Here is an 18,989-nt window from a genome sequence, read left to right on the forward strand (position 1 = left end):
AATTGAGTATAATTGAAAGGAGAAATTATAATCTAAGCGTTTCTAAAAATGTATTTATTGCAAGCTTAGAAAGTTTACCCCAATTAATGGGCACTCCATCCTGTTATTAATTCTAAATTATAATTTCATTAAAAAATAAGTCTTAGTGTATTTATAATTAAAAATAAAAGATAAATTCGTTTATTTTGGAAAATGTGATATATATATATATATTTGTATAAGTTTATTGGTATCCTGATAGGAATTGTTGATGTGCATTGATTTTGTTAAAGCCCTACGAGTTTACAGACCAAAGCATAGTCATGTATTTTCTTTGATTATAATTTTGTTTCTCTAACTCTCTTAAAAGTTTAATAGGTTTGTAAATTGAGAGTGTCTTGGAGTGTCGGAACAAATAAAACGACATGATTTGATTTGTGACCCCATAATACCACTTGGATTATTGTAGGTCATAGGTGAAGTCAAACCATGTACATGGTTTAACTTATTCAGTCAATTTAAAGTTTTCATCCTATGACCTTATCAGATCTCTTAACATAATCGAATAATAAAATATCGAGTAAAAAGATTCCAAACTTATTAATATACCTCTCAATTTATTAATTCACAAAACTTTCGACACAACCAATATACAACGAAATTGAAAAGAAATAACTTTATTATAATACTTTTTTTTTTGCTGGACATATATATATATATACACATATTAATATGCTGGCGAAATAATTAATTAATGTTTTCAACGAACTCGTTGGATTAATTATTACACGTTTAATTTGTCATTAAAAACTATTTTTTTCTTATACTACTTTTGAAGACTAAATCCTGAATGATTGTTTTTATGTATAAGCTGCCACGTTAAGAAATATAGTTAGTATAATAATAATTTTAAATTTTTAATGTTTATATATTTTAAAATTTTTAAAATAATTAAATTTAATCATTAATTTTTAAATAAAAGTCGAATTATTATTATTTAAACAGAAACACTAATTGAAACGTTAATGTTTCATACATATTAATTTTGAAACACTCCTTCAAATAATTTACCCCCAACTCTATTTATTTACTTGCAGACAAACAAAATGATAGTCAAGTTTCTCCTTCTTAGAAAAGAAAAGAAAAGAAAAACGTTTATCAAATAAAGGGAATTAAGATGGTCAGTTCTTTTACATTCGTAAGTTTTAACGATCTCAAGGCTTGAATTGAAATTTTTTCTTTGAAATTAGAATTTAATAATAACAAGTTCCTTGCTTGCCTTCCAAAGAGTTGATTGGATTATTTACATGTTTCTCACCTGGAGTTGATGTGCAATAACATCCCTCTCCTGGGAAACCTTTTTGACTTCCTTTTTTTTTTCTTATAAAATTAACGTTTCCAATTTTTAATTTCTTTTTCGGTACATAAATATATTAAAATCAGTACCATATTGATATTATGAAGAAAAAAAAGCAAGTTATAGTCTGTTATTAGCGAGTTAACAAAACAAGTTCCAAAGCAAACGTTGCACTTTAATGATAAATTTAGCCACTCACACATTTGCATGTTTTTTCAAAATGGTCCCGATTATATTTTTAAAATTTTTTAGCCACCAAACCTTTGATTTCTTTTTAAATTGTTTTTTCTAACAGATTAAAAATAAATAAATTTAAGGTTTCAATCTTTCTTTTTTTTTCCCATACGTTTATTTACTGAGAAGTTTTTCTATTGAGTTTTTTTTAGATGATTATGCTTATTTTTTTTTTAAATTAAGACTTTTTTTTTAATTTCATGTATCATTTTTTTATTTCAATATTTTTCACTTGTAATTGTTTTATAGAGTTATTTAAGTAGTAAATTACATCTCACTAAAAATATTCCACATATGAAATCCCACATCATCCCATTAACTTTTTTAACGGTACTTCAATTAAATCTAATAGAAAAAGCAGTTCGAAAAAGAAAAGAATAAAAGTTGATGGTAAAAAAAAAACTAAAAAATATAATTAAGATCATTTTGACAAACCATGCAAACATTAATCGCCAAATTTATCATTAAGCCAATAATATATAATGGTCTACCATTTATAGTTTTATATGATATAAAAATAATAATATTGATTGACTTTATACACAACAAGTTTCGGAACAAGTTATCATTTGTTAAATTATAAATTATATATGTTTCCCCCCTCCCCAATTATATACAAAAGGATTAAATTTAACTTGTGTTTTGTTATATATAGATAGTGTTAAAAAAATTCAATTTTGTCGATTGAATATTGGTTCAATTGGCATGAACATTATTATTAATATAGGAAGACGTAGGTTTGAGTGCGCTGAAACATATTATCCTTCTATTTATGGATTGAGGAAGAACAATGAATAAGTTTAAACATTATGCCAAAAATAGCAGATTGGATCAAATCCTACTATAAACTTATTTATTTTTTAATCTCTAAACGGCAAATATGTTTTATTTATTGAGCAGCTTATACGAATTAATTAATTAAGATGGATCTATAGCTTATCTATTATGTAGTTATTTAATATATATTACATTTGTTTTGTAGTGAATTTTATTATAAGGTATAAATTAATTGTTGAACACGTGGTCAAGGTATCCAATGTAGATATCAGATTTAAATGAACTTTGTTAATTAACATTGATTTTATTTTATGTTTTTGTATGCTTTATTTGGATTTTTTTAATTATATCTTAAAGAGTTAACATCAATCATTTCTAAATTATGTTTCTCATTTTATATTAGTTTCGAACCTTAAAATATTTTAATAATGTCTTTAAATTATTAATTTTATATCAATAAAGTTATTTTAATTGTTATTTAACCATTTAACGGTACATCAAATCTCGTGTGACATAATTTAAAATGAAATGTTGTCGCATAACTTTTAAAAGTAAAAATTAAAAATAAAGAAAAACAAGAAGAAAGAAAAAACAGAGATTATGTGTTTGATAAAGCTTTTATAAAAGCCTTAAAAATTTCATAACCAAGATTTCTACCACATTCATTTTCGTAATATGCATTTTTTTTAATTTTCATTTTATATTATGCTACATAAAATCTGACATCTCAATATTTGCACTTAAATTAACAATTTTAGTAACATAAGGACCTTAATAATATAATACAGATAGTTTAAGGATATAATTAGAATGTTTTAAAGTTTTAGAACCAATTTAGAAAGAGAGTAATAGTTTAAGGATGTCTGATGTAGTTAACTTATATAATTAAATTTGATTAAGTTTAGGTAGGGCAGTAACGGGTGAAAGGATGAGATGAGAGCGCTAACCATGACCAGGGTGGGATCGGAGAGGAGGCGTGAAGAGTGGGAGGCACGCGCTGCCGCGCCATTGCGCAGTTGCCTTGGGGAGAGATCAAAGTCCTTGGACTTCCGTTGTCAACTTACAATTTTTATCATTTAAACTGTAATTATGTCATTGAAATCAAACTAGTCCAAATTTGTGGAGTATTGGTGAGGGGTAAGTGTTTTTGCTTTTTTCCACCTTTTTCCCTTCAACTTAAAAAGGAAAAAAAGAGATCATTTTATACTTTCATTTTTATAAAAAAATTCATTTATTTTTTCGCCACATTTTATCTTTGAATTTACATTTTTTTTGTCAAATCATCATAAAATAGATGGAAAAATTAAACTTTGTTAACTTTTCTGACGTAGCATGCAGATGAATTGTAACATGGATGGCATGTCAACATTTAAATAATTTTTAAAATTTTAAAAATTAATTAAATACTAATATGTCATCCACATGACAAACCACGTATATAACATATCAATAAAGTAAAAAAATGTTAGCTTTTCCTAAAAAATGACTTTTTTATAAAGTCATTGTTATGCCTTTGGAAATTAAAGTCGAAACCCTATCACTAGTAGAAAAGGCATTGGGTTGAATATTTAGTTATTTTTTGTTGAAATATCTGAATTCAAATGTATAAATTTGTTTAAATTCAAATATTAGATGTAAATAAAATGAAATTTATAAGAATAAATTGGATTTTCCAAATTCTATATTTTATTTGTATTTATTTTGAATTCAAAAGGAATGTTAATTTAAAAATTAAATATAAATAAGATTCAAAATTGCAATACTGGAGATGTTACAGTTCATCAAAATCATAGATGTATGTATGATCTAAGGCTACCCACAGAATCCGTTTTTCTTTATGCAGACAATCCTCCCTCAAGTAAAACGTTTTAATCATTAAAAGACACTAACATAAGGAACAACAAACAACCTTCTACTCCTGCATTTCCATCTTTCTAGATCAAAACCAACCTTCCGTGTTTTTGCTGATGGGTGACATGGTGAGTTTGGGAGTTTGCTGTCGAGAGGGGAAGAGGTGAAGGGTAACGTGGCAATTAACGTGAGTCTTCATCAAGTAACGGCACCTAACGCTGGGATGACCTTTCTATAAAACCCAAAAACGTTTGTGCTAATTACGTATTCAAAAGTTTGATGACGGGAATGAAAATTCAAACAAAGTTAAAGTACAATTGATGTAGTTTACCGTTTATAGTTATATAGTATTCGACGAATTGGGGTTGGTTGGCATCCACCAGCTTCCTGTCTCAAAAGTACAAGGGAAACAAACGACATTAAAAATTTTCTCAACCAATTACCAGTATTATTTTATGTTGTATAAATAATATAAAATTAAGCCTTTTGTGGGGTGAGAAATAACTGTGTCATTTTGAGAGCCTGTCTCTCCTTTCTTCTCCTCCTCCTTCAATCGCCATTCCTTTCGCTGCACTTCATCTCCCTTTCTTCTTCTTCTTCTTCTTCTTCTTCTTCTTCTTCTTCCTCTTGTTTTAAATTCCTTCAAAAAGAAAGAAAAAAAAACGAAAACCCTTTCTCTTCCTATAGCTATTGAAATCATATTTTTTTTACTTTGTTCGAGTCTCCTTTCCTTTTGTTTAATCAATTCCCTTAAAATAAACATAACCCACTCTAAACAGTTTTTAATCTAAACCCATAATTTTATATTTTCTTTTTGGTTACTTTTAATCCTTTGTTTTTCCTTGTTTTCTGTTGACCTCTGATGCTGGTATGGCCGGTCTTGATTTAGGCACTGCTTCTCGCTACGTTCATCAACTTCAAAGACCGGACCTTCACCTCCAACACCAACCTGAACCTGAAGACCAGGAAGGTTCAAACAACCGTGGAGGTCACTATGGCTCAGCTGCCCATAACCATGATGATGACTCTCACCACCACGGCTTAGACCTAGTCAACGCAGCCAACTCAGGTGAGCTTGGAGCCCGTAGGCCAAGGGGCCGTCCTCCAGGTTCCAAGAACAAACCAAAGCCTCCTGTCATCATCACACGGGAGAGCGCAAACACCCTCCGAGCTCACATTCTTGAAGTTGGGAACGGCTGTGATGTGTTTGATTGTATTGCCAACTACGCCCGGAGAAGGCAAAGGGGAATCTGTATATTGAGTGGGAGTGGTACGGTGACCAACGTCAGCATTAGGCAACCATCTGCTGCTGGAGCTGTGGTTAACCTTCATGGCAGATTTGAGATACTATCACTTTCAGGTTCTTTCTTGCCACCACCAGCTCCACCAGGTGCCACCAGTTTGACAATCTTCTTGGCAGGCGGGCAAGGCCAGGTTGTAGGAGGAAGTGTGGTTGGGGAACTCATGACGGCTGGACCTGTTATTGTTATAGCCTCATCGTTCACAAATGTTGCCTATGAAAGGCTGCCCTTGGAAGAGGATGACCAACTGCAGGTGCAAAGTGGCGGTGCTGGGAATAACATGTTTGCTGATTCGGGAGCTGGTCCTGGGGGTTTGCCTTTCTTAAACTTGCCACTTAATATGCAGCCTAATGTCCAGTTACCGTTTTGAGAAATTCAGGTCAAAATCTTGATGAGGAAATTCAAGCTCTGTTGAGAAACATGATTCTTGCATATAAAGGTCAGGAAAATTCATGGAATCGTCATGCTTCTTCTTCTTCCTCCTCTGATATTAATGTTAATTTAGGTTTTTCCTCCTCCTTTTAATCTTTGTTTTAGTAGTTATTATCTTCTTCTTAATTTTCGGATGTATGGGATCTAAGATTTCTTGAAATAGTTCTTCATTGTTCATGGTGGTACAAGTAATTTCTTTTTCTATTTAATACTTTAATGTTGTATAAACCTTTTGTTGATGATATCAATCAGGGACTGGATCTCAGTGTTACTAACAGATCAACTAGGGTTTTCCTCTGTCCACTTTTTTAGTCTATTAATTTTACATGAAATTAAAACAAAGCCGTGCACAGATACAAGGAAAAGGCTTTTAAAGTAAACCTTTGCAGGATATGGAAACATGGAATTGTGTTTTCATTGCATTGTTTTCAGGTGATAATGAAGAAGTAAAAAAAGCATAATTAAGAGGCAAGGGTCTCCTAAAAATTTCATCACCGAGGGATTCTTGTCGTTGGGATGGTGTCTGTCATAAAATTTTGAATCGAGTTTCAAGCTACATATCCAGCTCTCTTGGGAAATCATAAGCTTCTTTCTACATTTCTTATTACTTCTAAACCTTTCTCAACTACACCAAAAACATGTTGCTCAACTCCATTAATCTCCATTTGTAGAAGAATTTTTCTGATAGAAATCTTATTATTAATTAGCTTAGCTGAATATCCAATTATCTAGCTAAAGTGATCCATTAATGTAAACAGGTAGAGTTGACCAAAAGTCATATAAATATATATATATTCGGCTTGCAACCAAAAGTGTTTTGTGGCTATCTACTCAGGCTCCAGTACAGTTGTTTCTGATAAATTAATTTCAGATGCCCATTGCTCCTTACGTTTTCAACACCATGCATCCTTCAAATTCCCATGAACCCTAAAATTAGTTGCTTTATGCCACTATTATCCCTTCCAACCTTGAACCCAAATCCTAGTAAATGTTGCAACAACAATGGTGTCAACTGAATTAAAACTTAATCTTCTTACTTTCATAAGTTGAAATATTGTTTTCCAAATAATGTGGTTTTATTTCCTTGTAGTTTTCTGGGCTGATGGTTGTTTAGTATCTCCAGCTTCTGTTGATTGATATACAATCTGATGAGCATATATCGGCAAGAAAATTAGGGCTTAATGTGAAGCTTGTGCTGTTATAAGTTTTGATGATTTAGTATGGTATTAATTGTTTATCCACCTTGACCCAGTCTTTTCAAAAAATCATTTATTTGGAATCTCAAGAATAATCTGGTTGGAAAAGAAAAATCTTCTCACTTGGATTTTCATTATTTGATTTAGTGTTTCAAAAGGTGGAAGCATGGTTAGAGCACAACATTTCATTTAAAGTGGAACTCGGATTTTAAAAAATTAGTTGTTAATGACTGAATTTGTTCTCCCCACTTTGAATCATTGTTTGTTTTAGTTAAGGTACTCTTTGTTGGTACCAAATAACTTTAGTTATGGAGATGTTTTGTTCTACCGATTGCATTTGCTTTTATTCCATTTGGATCACTCTATGCTACCACTCAAGTAATGAAATGAATCAGTAGAAAGTTATATGTTCATCTCTCTAAATTGGTAGGGATGATGAATAAACTTCACCAGTTGTTTATATAAAATTAAAGGTGTGGAAATTGAAGAGCAGTGGTTGGCATTTTAATTCGCACAAGAAACCGTTGTTTTCTATTTAGCTTAATTTAATTGATTAGGGGTAATTGACCTCATAATTAACAAAGACTAGGCAAATCTTGGATTTGACTATAAGAACACAAGGAGGCCGACAACTAACGTACCACGGAGTCACCTTTCTTGACCACAAATTCGGTTCTATTTTACTATCCAATGCAATCATCAAATCTAATTCATGATTAAATCTATATTTATTATGCAATTATGCAATTATCCAAATCACGACATGAAAATGATTTTATGATTGACACGTATATCATAATTAAGTTTTATATCCATATCTTTCTAGGGCCCAATCCACCCTTAGCAACCGAGTTGGGACTAATTTGCAGCTTATAATTTTGGGCCTGGGGGTTTTGGTACACAAATACTTGCTCTGATTAATAACTCATTGACGTCTTAGCTCACAGCCATTCGTATTAAAAAGGCCCAAAAAAGCCTGAAAGATTGCTTAATTGGCACATCAAAATGACACTTCCTTTTGTTCCTTGTTTTCTTTTCCCTAAACAGGTTAAATTTTGTAAATTCAAACTTCACCAGTAGGTTGTAGTCTTAGGACATTGATTTGATGAATCCCGACAACTCAATATGTAAACTATTAACAGTGGGTGATATTATATAGGATCCTAATATAATGTTTTGGAAAGGATGGAGAAGAATGGTACTGGTTATTCTTTTATAATTGAATAAGATAAGGTTAGTTATTTAAATAACAACAAAAGGATAATAAAAAAAAAAACAAATAAAATCAAATTTAAACAAAGAGAAAAAAACGGTAGGCTAAAACTAACTAAGGAAGACTTGATTAAGCTCGTATCATTAATATGCTCTCCTCAAGTTTGGGGTTATGGAAAAACACCTAAGTTGACAAACAAAGGCAAGTTTGGTAAGGCCTTTGTAAGTGTATCAACTTGCTGATTGGCTGCACATATGTGATTGATCTCGAAAGTTTTCATCCAACGTGATCTTGGACAAAGTGAAGATCGATTTCAATGTGCTTCATCTTACTATGTAGAACAAGACGTTGATAGCTATATGTGGCCTCAAGATTATCTCCTATAGAAACTCCCTTATTGCCTTTATATTCATGCAGATCCAAAATTGGCCTTGCCATCCTAACTATTATGAGAATTGGAGCGACAAACAAATGCAGTGTGACCATATTTATCACAGAACATAGTGTTGAGCATTATTGGGAACTTGCGCACGCCAAGGAACTTGTTGTTGAGGGTGAAAAAATTGTGGCCGATAAAATTGACGTTACTTGTTGCGACGAATATTGCGAGATAACTGAGAAGGATTGGTATTGCGTTTTGCAACTGCAACAGTGATAGGAGAAGACATCCATTTCTCCTCATGTTGGAGAAAGAGTTCCTGGTCAACAAGTTTATGAAAAAATTCTTCATATTTGATTGGCGTTGGGTGAGTTTGAATAGAGGCAAAAACTTCTTGATATTTTGAACCAAGACCACTAAGGATCTCGATTGTAAGTTCTTAAGAAGTAATAAGAGAATCGACAACAACTAACTCGCCTGTGATAGTCTTGATTTGTTGTAGATAGTCTACAACACTCTCAACTTGATTTGTGACTTTAGTAAGTTGGTCGTAAGAGCTGTAGATTCATATGTGTCTTTTGTTTGCATATAGAGTATGCAAAAGGGCCATGCTTTTTATGAAGTATCGGCGGCAATAATTGTGGAGGCAATTGAGCTATCAATAGAAGCTATCATGGCTTGCTGGATGAGCCAATCTTGGCGAAACCAAATGCAATCGTAGGATTTGTTTCGAGGGTGTTATTCCCTTCAACATGTTTTGGTGGAGGGTGGAGGGGTTTTGGTGCCATTATGATGGTCTCAAAGATCTTGTCCGTCTAACAGCATATGGTAAGTTGTGCTTTTTAATTCAAAAAGTTGGCGCTACCGTGAAGCATAAGACGTAATTGAGAGGTTGGATTGAAGTGAACAATTTGAATTGTTGTAGGAGTAGTACTGGTGTTGGAAGTAATTATGGATAGGGTGGAGTTATTGGTAGTCATTACTGTAATACTCAATTTGCCCGACTCAATAAAAAAAATAAAAATTTTTAAAAATTCATAAGTCCATTTACACTGCCCAATTACAACAAAAACTAAACCCAATTACAATGGCCCAAATACTCCAGCCCAATTACATTGAAACCCAAAACGATAAACAATTTTCAGAAACCCCTAGGGTTTCCAGAATATCTCAGCTGCCGCTCCAGCGTCTCTTTGGCTCTCCTCGCAACACGCGCTCCTCCACGCCACGCTCCTCCAGGCCGTACCTGCAGCAAACAACAAACAACAAACAACCAAAAGGACAAAACAAAAAACAACAAAGGAGCAACAGATTTACAGCGAATTAAAATTTGTAACAAAAGGGAAAAAAAGAGGAAAAGAAGAAAGAGAGGAGAGCAAAATATATTTTTCTTCTTTTGTAATTTTTATTTTCGGCTATATAAAGCCGTTTTTCAGAATCTGCAAAAAAGAAAAAAAGAAAAAAGGAAAACAATACAAAGATACAAAAATTTCAAAAACAGCAAATATAGCATACTTTTGAGGTGATTTCCGATTCCGATTTTCCCTTTTCTCTTCTTTATTATTTTTCTTTTTTTCTTTTAATTTGTTTTCATAAACTGAGTAAAGAATAAAAGGAGAAAGAAAGGGGACCTACCGGGAATCTGTCGTATTCTTGTCGGCTCAAATGGCCGTTCATGGTGGAGCCATGGCGAAGGAGCGGCGGATTCGGGCAGGGGAACGAGTGGCCGAAACCCCAATGGAGGCAGAAGCAGTTTTTTTAATTTAGGGGCTGCAGTTGTTTTTTTTTAGGTAAAATTCCGTTTAAATAACGTCATAATACGACGCCGTTTTGAGCTAGGGTTCCTAGCGTCAAAACGACGCCGTTTAGTGGCCATGACCCGCGCAGTGACCCGACCCGGGGAAGGATCTGCGCGTTTTGGCCTCTGTTGGGTGATTTGCGCAAACGGCCCTCTCTCTTTTGTGGCGTGTTCGAATCAGTTTTTTTTCCTTTTTAAGTTTTCCCTGTAATTTGTTTCTTGTTTTATTTTAGTCCATGCCGCAACCCAGCGTTTTGGAGGGCTGGGAATATTTCCGGATTAACCCTCCATGTTATTCGCGTATTGTACATTGGCCCTTATTTTGTTTATTTATGTTATTCCCCGATTAATTTCGTTTTAGTTGCAATTTAATCCTCTTTTTGTGTTATTGGTTTCTCTTTAATTAGCTTAATATTTTTATTATCATTATTATTATTATTATTTTTAATGTTACTGTCTTTATGATTGTTGATGATATTATTTATACTAATTTACATACACTTATCTACCTATTTATATATGTATACATAAATTTTTATGTATTAATATTTTAAGTTTTTATATTATCATATATTAGTATCCCATTTCGTTATATTCTATCGGTACCGTAAATAACCATTTTAGAGTTATTATACATTTGGTTTTTAATCTATTATGTATTATGGCTTTAAAATCATGGTGTATTATTATTTCAAAGTTACTATGTATTATTATTTAAGGTTATCTTATTTTCATTTTATTGTTTTAATTATAATTTATATATATATTAATGTTTTCATTTTATTTATAAGATTTTTTTTCTTGCACTTTACTATGTTTTTTAAATCATGTTCTTTATAAAAATAAAACTCTCATATATGTATTATTTGCTTCAAATTTATTTTCGCATACGGTTTATTAATGATCATTCCCATTCTCTCATGCTATTTATTTCTTAAATTATTTTCAAATGTGTATGTTTTATTTATGTTTTTGTAAATCTGCTTGATTTTTAATTAGTTTCCTCTTATTAGCTAATGTTGATATTTACATAATGTATGAAATTATTATTGTTATGCTTGTTTGTATTCGTTTATTAATTGCTTATTATCCATTGGTGTACATTTTAATTTACGAATCACCATTTGGCGCTGTACATTATCATTCTATCGCATTTTATTCGCTTAAAAGGTTATGTTTCATATCATTTAAATATCAAAAGCATTTTTACTTAAAAAGATTTCAAAATAACGCAATACCCGAAATTTAGAATCTTCGAGAGAATGGAGCCCTAACGTATTGGGTTCCAATTTTTCTCGTTGAATCTAAATAATCGAAAATTTTCTACAATCAAAACGCATAAAGCAAAAACTCACTTTCGGGAATTCGATACGTTGTGTCCTAATATATTGGATATGACATGTCGTTTTCTCGAAATAAAGATTTAAATAATAAGGGGGCTATATTCAATGCTAGGAATTTAGAGAAACTGTGTCCTAACGTATTGGTTTTCAATTTTTCATTTGACTTAAAGCAACTGAATATCCTTTTTTAACTCCACTGCAAGAGTTTTGAAAATCAAAAGACAAGCTCATTCTCGAGGACTAAAAATGTCGTGTCCTAATGTATTGGGCGTGACATCTTATTACTCTGAGACGAGAAGGTCTTTAGCATTCATCTCGATTTATCCAAGCATCTTTTATAAAATTAACATTAATAAAAGGGAGGATCATAATTTTTAAAATTCTTCACGAATTTTCAATATTCGAAATTAGGACCTTAATTAATCAATTCGGTACCAATTTTGGGCGTTACGAGGGTGCTAACCCTTCCTCGTGCGTAACCGACTCCCGAACCTATTTTTTCAAATTTCGCAGACCAAAATCATTTTCAAGGTGAGCCGATCACACCTTAATAAAGGGTCGGTGGCGACTCCAATTTTCGTTCCATTTTTGTTTTTAAGTCGACGACCACATTTTTATTTTCAAAAAATGGTTTCGAAGTAATTAAGTACTGGTGTTGGAAGTAATTATGGATAGGGTGGAGTTATTGGTAGTCATTACAAGAAAATTGGACGGGGCGAAGCCAGAACAATTTTTTAAGGAGGGTCAAATGAAATTTTAATTTTTTATAGTCTGTATCTTTATAATTTTTAAAGAATTAAATCGAATTTTTATAATTTTAAGGGGCCAAAGTACAATTTTACTTTTACTAATTTAAAATTTAAAAAATATTTAAAAGGCCTAAACGATAATTTTTCATTTTAGGGGGTTACGATGCACATGCCACCCCCCTAGAATCGCCTCTGTGGGTGGGGAAAGAAGTTGGAACTAGACTCTGTATACCATGTAAGATTTTAGAAAGGATGGAGAAGAAAGTCATTGATTATACATTGATAATTGACCAAATTTATTAAAGTAGAAAATTAAAAAGATAAAGTTGGTTATTCAAATAAAAAAATAAATTCAATTAAAAAAACATATAAAAATGATAGAATAAAACTAATCAAGCTCATTTTGTTAATACCTAATTGGTTAGTGTGAACGATTTCAATGTGATTTGCAGATATAAAAAAGAGAGTTTATGAACTCAATCTTCCTGAGCTAAGCAATTAATGTAATTAATAAAACTAAGAATCGAAAGGTTCAAAGTATGGTTAAGAGAAGTTAAAACCAACAGGTTATGGTCTTTTGCACTTACATGGTCAGTATTCAATTGCATAGAACTTGCACTAATCCCATGATTCGTACGCTAAATTAATATTAAGAAGGAAAAAGGAAAAACAGAAAGGTAAAGAAGAAGAAGAGAAATTTTGCAGTACTGTTATGGTTTGTGTGTGTTTACAATAGAAAAGGTTATATATGAGGTAAAATTAGTAAAAACAAAATCAAAGTTCTAGTAATCTTGAGCATAGAAGTCAATAATATCGTGGAGATCAAGTTGAAACAAAGAAGAAGAATCATTGTTCATCAACCACAGCATGTGCTCAAACAAGATAGCATCCACGTCCACGAATATCACCTTCTTTTTCTTCTCCCTTGTTGCATGGCTGCCATTCCCTTTCTTCAATGTTTCCATCAAAACCCGGAATGGATTCTCCTCTAACACCAAAGGGTCCACCCAAAATTCTCGTTTCTCTTTCCCTACCACCACCCTCACTTGTGGCTCCAACTCGCGCGTTAGACGCCGGTAGCCTAGCCGTGATCCCATGCTGCGCTTTCCCAATAAGCAAACAGGCAATACCAAGCAATCCATGAGTTATGGGTAGGGAAATGAAGTTATTTATAAGGATGTGAAAAAGTGGGTATTTTTGGGTTAAGCAAGTTGTGGGAATTGAGAGTGAAAGAGGAGGAAAAATTGTGATTGACAAGTTTTTGTTGGGATTGAATGGGCCAAGCAACGGCTAGAGAGAGAGAGAGAGGGGGGGGGTATATCATTTATAAGCAAAGGCATATGCTGGCCTTGGTCTGGCCAAAAGAGCCGTTGGCATGTTCAACAAGCATTTATTTATGGTTGGAATAAGACATGCCGGATTCAGCAAATTTCACGTTCAGTATATTATTAGGATAACTTCTGCTACTCTACGATTCAAATCGCAAGGTGAAAACTTTATTAGTATTTTATTGTTAGTTTCATTGGAAATCATGTTTGGTATTTGTGCAGTAATTGTTTGGCACTGACTTTGGTGCTAAGCATTTGACACACCGAGGCGCGTCACATAATCAAAATACCTTACCAAACATCAACGTGACATCTGTGACTCCGTAGGCTCCGCGTTAAGCGTTGTCTTTGAAGAATTGGAAGTTAACTGTAATAAGGTCTAAATTGTTGTCAGTCCCTGTACCTTTATAAATTTGGAGATTTGATCCCTATAATTCAAATGATAAAAATTAAATCTTAAAAAGCTCCGTCCAAATATTAGCACCGATGAGAGTATTCTCATCAAAATTTGTCAACTCAACACGTGTTTCATGTCATATAAAGACAATTTAACCAACATGTCAATTTGGGAGATTTTAATATGATGTTAATTTTTAAATAAAAAAGATAAAAAGAAAATTTAAATTTTTAAACTTTTTTTAAAGTATAAAGAGATGCATTGAAATTTATGGGTTTTGATTTTCCTTCATAAAACGTACAAAACTAATATGGTCAAATAATGAAGTAAATGCGACAGCAGCAGTTCATCAAACATCGAGTCCTTTCATGGCTACAATTGGAAATAACAAAACTTAGGTAAACTTCTATTTTCAATGATTTTTTTTTTGTTGTTGGGAATAGAAGGACGTGGTTGTAAGATTGAAAATTGTATGGTATTGTATGTGTAGGAGATTGAAAATTGTATGGTATTGTATGTGTAGGAGCCGCCCAATAATACCGAGTGGCATGAGACGCTGTTTTATGTGCTGTGTTTTAACGCAAGTAGGGATGCCATGGCCTTAATAATTCTCTGCCTCTTGAAATAGACGTTTTTTGAAAGCGGAAACAAACAAATGTATCCGTCCAAGCTACTCAATCTCATCATCTTATTGTGAGCTTTAGCATGCTAAGTGAGGGGACACATTGACATTTTAACAGAGTCACCAAATACTCGAAACTAACAGACTGTTCAACAGCCTACATCTGTCATTTAACAAATTAATTCTCAAGCAATATATTGTCTAATTGTGGCTCCCCAAAATGGCAGTGCTGGTGTTCACACCTTTCCCATAAAACAATACATTATCCGAAGGAGGAGGTAGGTCAATGGTAACAAGCAATTCCACTCAAAACTATCGAGGACTGCCCCATATATCACTATTCTTTAAATTGAGGATTATATCTGATACCTAACAAGAGTAACCACTACAGAAGCAATACTCTGAATAAGTAAATTTTAGATTCTTAGAAACTGGTGGAATGTTCTCAGCTATCAACAGCAGGCCATGTTTTCCCAGTGAGGTGAAGATATATCTCGACAACTACTTAAACTGAACCGATAACTTGATCTACAAGAAAGTTGATTTTCTACCATTCCTATTCTTTAATGCATGTTAGCATTTGGAATTTGATCCATAGCTTGTTATGCCCCCTCTGATCTACTGTTTAATTCAGAAGCATCGTCATTGTTGAGTGTGGTCAGTCCAAAGTTGGTACATTTGCATATTGTTATTATGAATAGACGAAGCAGAGTTACCGTAGAACCCAGACCCTCGATTAAGAGGGCTACCACCATTCTCATCAGACGACTCACTTGAGCCACCTTGCGAAGGAGGACTCCCTGTCAACTCTGGAGCTCCGAAATTTAGCATACTTGATGTTAGCATGGACGAAGGTCCTGTTTTGGAAGCATCTTGGCTCTGTTTTTTCCCATCAGCAATAAAGCTGCCAACAATGACCTGGAAGTAGAAAGAAAACGTCATTAAACAAGAATAAAATACAATGAAACCGTTTATCATGACCTGACAAGTCAACTTCCTTGATACCCAGATGGTTATCCAGTAAACACAAATTAGGGCTTCTGAGATGTGCATGTAGCAAAATTTTCAGCATACTGTTTTGGTGGTAATTTGTAATCACACATGGGTGCATGGAAATCGCAAAAACAAATTAGCAACAGAGAGATACCTGAACTGGTGATGCTGCGTGTAGCATCCCTGCAACTCCACCACCTAATACTCGACCATCAGATCCAGCCAATGAGACACTTAAACCACCACTCCTGCTGTGACTACCATTATTTTCAGAAAGCAAGAAGGAACCTGATAAAGAAATAATTTCAAAGCGTCCCTGCAATTAAAAAACATAGCCATATTTAATTTGAGTATAAATGACAAGGTAAAACAAGCCAAACAGCTACCATTGTGCGGATTATTTTGGTTAAAAAAGTATTGTCTTTAACCATGTAAATATGAGATTTCAGCTTGCCTTTTTTTTTGAGAAGATGGGTTAGGAAAAAGAGCTATCATACCTTTGGGTTAAATTCTATGTTACTTGGATTCAAATGTGAGTTAGATAAAGCGACGTGACAGAAATTGAGCATGTTCAATTTTTTGTAAGTTTTTTCCATGTATTTAGTGGGTCCTTGAAGGGTCACATCTTAGTACTCTTGTTCAAATATGTATCAAATACAGGTGCAGACATGGTTTCTTATTCTACTATCATTAAGTCGTTTCACCTATCAAATTTGAACTAAGGGTTCACTTCAAACCCTTCATCCAACGCAGGTACCACAATCAACAATTACCTGGTCCTTTTGACACTGTACCAGACTAAGCTAAAATGATCCAAGAGATGAACAGCACTATCCCCTCATCACATAAAATTTCCACATTAATGAATTTTATTTTTTGCTTGAACTGGGGTGCTAACATAATGTAAGCGTGAACACATAAAATCAAACACATTTTCCTGTCCAAAGGGAAGTCCATAAAGTTTATACTTCAGCAGCCATGGAAACATGGAGCAATCCTACTCCTATCTAACATATGGTGCAGAGCAGATGCACCTGATTCAAGCTTAAGCTTAGTTTATCAGATGGATCTTATATATTGAAATTAAAAGTACCTCGTATGTCACTGTACCACCAGACATTGCAGGTTGGCGGAGTGTAACATTAGAGATGGCACCATTTGCAGAGAGAATACAGACTGTGCGTGGTCCTTGCTGTGAAAAAGCCATAACCTTTGATGCTATGTCCTGCAAATGAAAAAGCCACGCATTTAGTCACTTTGTAAATAAGGTCTGATAGTTTAGAACATGAGCAAAGTGGATAGTCTTGCAAATTTGTTGGCTTGCAGTACTTTTTAAGGCAGATCCACCTTTGATGGAATAAGAGTATGCACTTTGCCTCAAGTTATTGACTAGAAGAGGCAATCCATTACACTAAAATAATCAATGAATCCTTGTCCTTTGACAACAACAGAAAAGGGGAAGGGAAAAAAATGTTAACATTTCAGGACTCAAGCTAATTTCTGCATGCACAATTTATATCTCCCCAACTCAGCATTTGGAGTATGCAGAAATACAATTAGAGCTAAAGATAATCAATTAACAAAGCTCCACTTAGGAATTATAGAATGAGTTGCTTTACTCAATCATTTTTCACAAAGCATAATTCTAGAGTTATCAACAACGGATTGAAAATATTCTTTCATGCTGCTAATACACAAAATGGATGACTCCACCAACATAGATGGCTTAAAACAATTGAAATTTCAATCTATGAACAATATTTCTCATTTCCATCTGAAAGGACAACCATTACAACCTCATATATTACTTATAATGAAACCTCACCTCACCGGCTTCGACGGTGATCACATGAGGAGTAAACCCCACTCCTCCAACTCCTCCTGCTCACAAAACAAGCAAATAAAATGAACTTAGAAAACGTTAGTACATAATAAGCAAAAACACTAACTTCTTTTTTATTTCAACTATTAGTTACCTAATGCATCCATCTGTCTCTTGCTAGAACCCGGTGGCCTTCCACGGTTCCTTTTAGCCGGCGGTTCCGACACAGCACCACCACCAGCAACGCCACTATTACTTCCCAAACCGACAGAATCACCATCGCCATGATTCGCGGAGTTAGAAGCAATTGGAGTGGTCGGTGCCAATTGTAAAAGTGCAATGTTACCATCAGGAGCATACTTTCTAGGCCTACCTCGCTTCTTCTTCATGGCCGCCGGTTCCGTGTTGTACCGGAACTGCGGCGATCCATCAAAGCCAACGGAATTCAAAGAATCCAACGGTTTGGGCTGCTGTTGCTGTTGTTGCTGCTGCTGCTGCTGATGACGCTGCAGCGGCACCGGCGAAGACAGTGAGTTGAAAGGGAAACAAGGAGTGGAAGAAGGAGGGATGTTGTTAGCCGTTGGATTAGAACTGATTAAGCCGGAGTTCGAAGGATACGACGAAGATGTGTGTCCCATTAGCATCTGTTGAGGTTGTTGTACCTGTAATCCTCCTGCCGGACTTTGTACTTCTCTGGGTTCCATTTCTGAAAATGTGTGAGAGAGAGAGAGAAGAGAGTTTTTCAAGTTAAAAGAGTTTGTGATTTAACTACTTTTGCGAAATGGGGGAAATCAAATGGATCTTCAACAACAAGAAGACAAGAGTACAAATGAAATTACACAACTGGGAAATGAACAAAAATGCCCATTTCAGTTTTGGTTAAAACAAATATGTAATTGTACACCCTCCAACCTCCAAGTCCAACTAGGGTTCTTTCTTTCCTCCTTTTTTGCAAGTGTGCACTTTATTGTCCTGGTGGAGTTGTTTCAATGTTTTTCTGTAATTTTTAATTAGGTTACGTGGCAGTTTATGCAAGAGTTAGTGATTTTTAAGTAATATTATCATTATTCCAATTCAAATTGCTTAGTGTAGTGGATACCTAATTATTATATATTTTTTAATTTAGTTGATATTGAGAGAATATATGGTAGTTTAGCGGTACAATGTCATGTAAGAAAAGAAAAACCAATGACTGTAATTATTGCTAAAGGATACCAA

General features: G+C 33.7%; 3 protein-coding genes and 1 long non-coding RNA gene across 4 annotated transcripts; 1 reads left to right on the top strand and 3 right to left on the bottom strand.

The window, feature by feature from the left end:
* The first annotated feature begins 4,487 nt into the window (after positions 1-4,487).
* On the top strand, positions 4,488-6,234 carry LOC121224296 (AT-hook motif nuclear-localized protein 23). Its single transcript, XM_041107321.1, has one exon. The coding sequence runs from the start codon at positions 5,069-5,071 to the stop codon at positions 5,867-5,869; it is 801 nt and encodes a 266-aa protein (XP_040963255.1). The 5' UTR covers positions 4,488-5,068; the 3' UTR covers positions 5,870-6,234.
* A 3,509-nt stretch (positions 6,235-9,743) lies between these two features.
* Positions 9,744-10,918, bottom strand: LOC107946744 (uncharacterized). Its single transcript, XR_001696982.2, has 2 exons — positions 10,355-10,918; positions 9,744-9,965 (listed from the first exon to the last, which is right to left on the bottom strand). It is a non-coding gene; the product is annotated as an uncharacterized lncRNA (long non-coding RNA).
* Positions 10,919-13,287: 2,369 nt separating this feature from the next.
* On the bottom strand, positions 13,288-14,021 carry LOC121224297 (uncharacterized). Its single transcript, XM_041107322.1, has one exon. The coding sequence runs from the start codon at positions 13,749-13,751 to the stop codon at positions 13,392-13,394; it is 360 nt and encodes a 119-aa protein (XP_040963256.1). The 5' UTR covers positions 13,752-14,021; the 3' UTR covers positions 13,288-13,391.
* A 1,063-nt stretch (positions 14,022-15,084) lies between these two features.
* Positions 15,085-18,728, bottom strand: LOC121224298 (AT-hook motif nuclear-localized protein 13). Its single transcript, XM_041107323.1, has 5 exons — positions 17,926-18,728; positions 17,775-17,830; positions 17,043-17,174; positions 16,104-16,265; positions 15,085-15,874 (listed from the first exon to the last, which is right to left on the bottom strand). Exons 1-5 carry the CDS (start codon positions 18,473-18,475, stop codon positions 15,599-15,601), a joined length of 1,176 nt encoding a protein of 391 aa, XP_040963257.1. The 5' UTR covers positions 18,476-18,728; the 3' UTR covers positions 15,085-15,598.
* Between the last annotated feature and the right edge of the window lie 261 nt (positions 18,729-18,989).

Source organism: Gossypium hirsutum, chromosome D12, assembly GCF_007990345.1.
Source record: "Gossypium hirsutum isolate 1008001.06 chromosome D12, Gossypium_hirsutum_v2.1, whole genome shotgun sequence".
NCBI classification, from domain to species: domain Eukaryota; kingdom Viridiplantae; phylum Streptophyta; class Magnoliopsida; order Malvales; family Malvaceae; genus Gossypium; species Gossypium hirsutum.

Excerpts from the sequence above, each read along its gene's own strand:
- LOC121224298 (XM_041107323.1), bottom strand. The coding sequence starts at position 18,475 with ATGGAACCCAGAGAAGTACAAAGTCCGGCAGGAGGATTACAGGTACAA. Across the intron at positions 17,831-17,925 it reads GAGACAGATGGATGCATTAG|GAGGAGTTGGAGGAGTGGGG; the intron begins GTAACTAATAGT and ends TTTTGTGAGCAG. Across the intron at positions 15,875-16,103 it reads ACGCAGCATCACCAGTTCAG|GTCATTGTTGGCAGCTTTAT; the intron begins GTATCTCTCTGT and ends TTCTACTTCCAG.
- LOC121224296 (XM_041107321.1), top strand. The coding sequence starts at position 5,069 with ATGGCCGGTCTTGATTTAGGCACTGCTTCTCGCTACGTTCATCAACTT.
- LOC121224297 (XM_041107322.1), bottom strand. The coding sequence starts at position 13,751 with ATGGATTGCTTGGTATTGCCTGTTTGCTTATTGGGAAAGCGCAGCATG.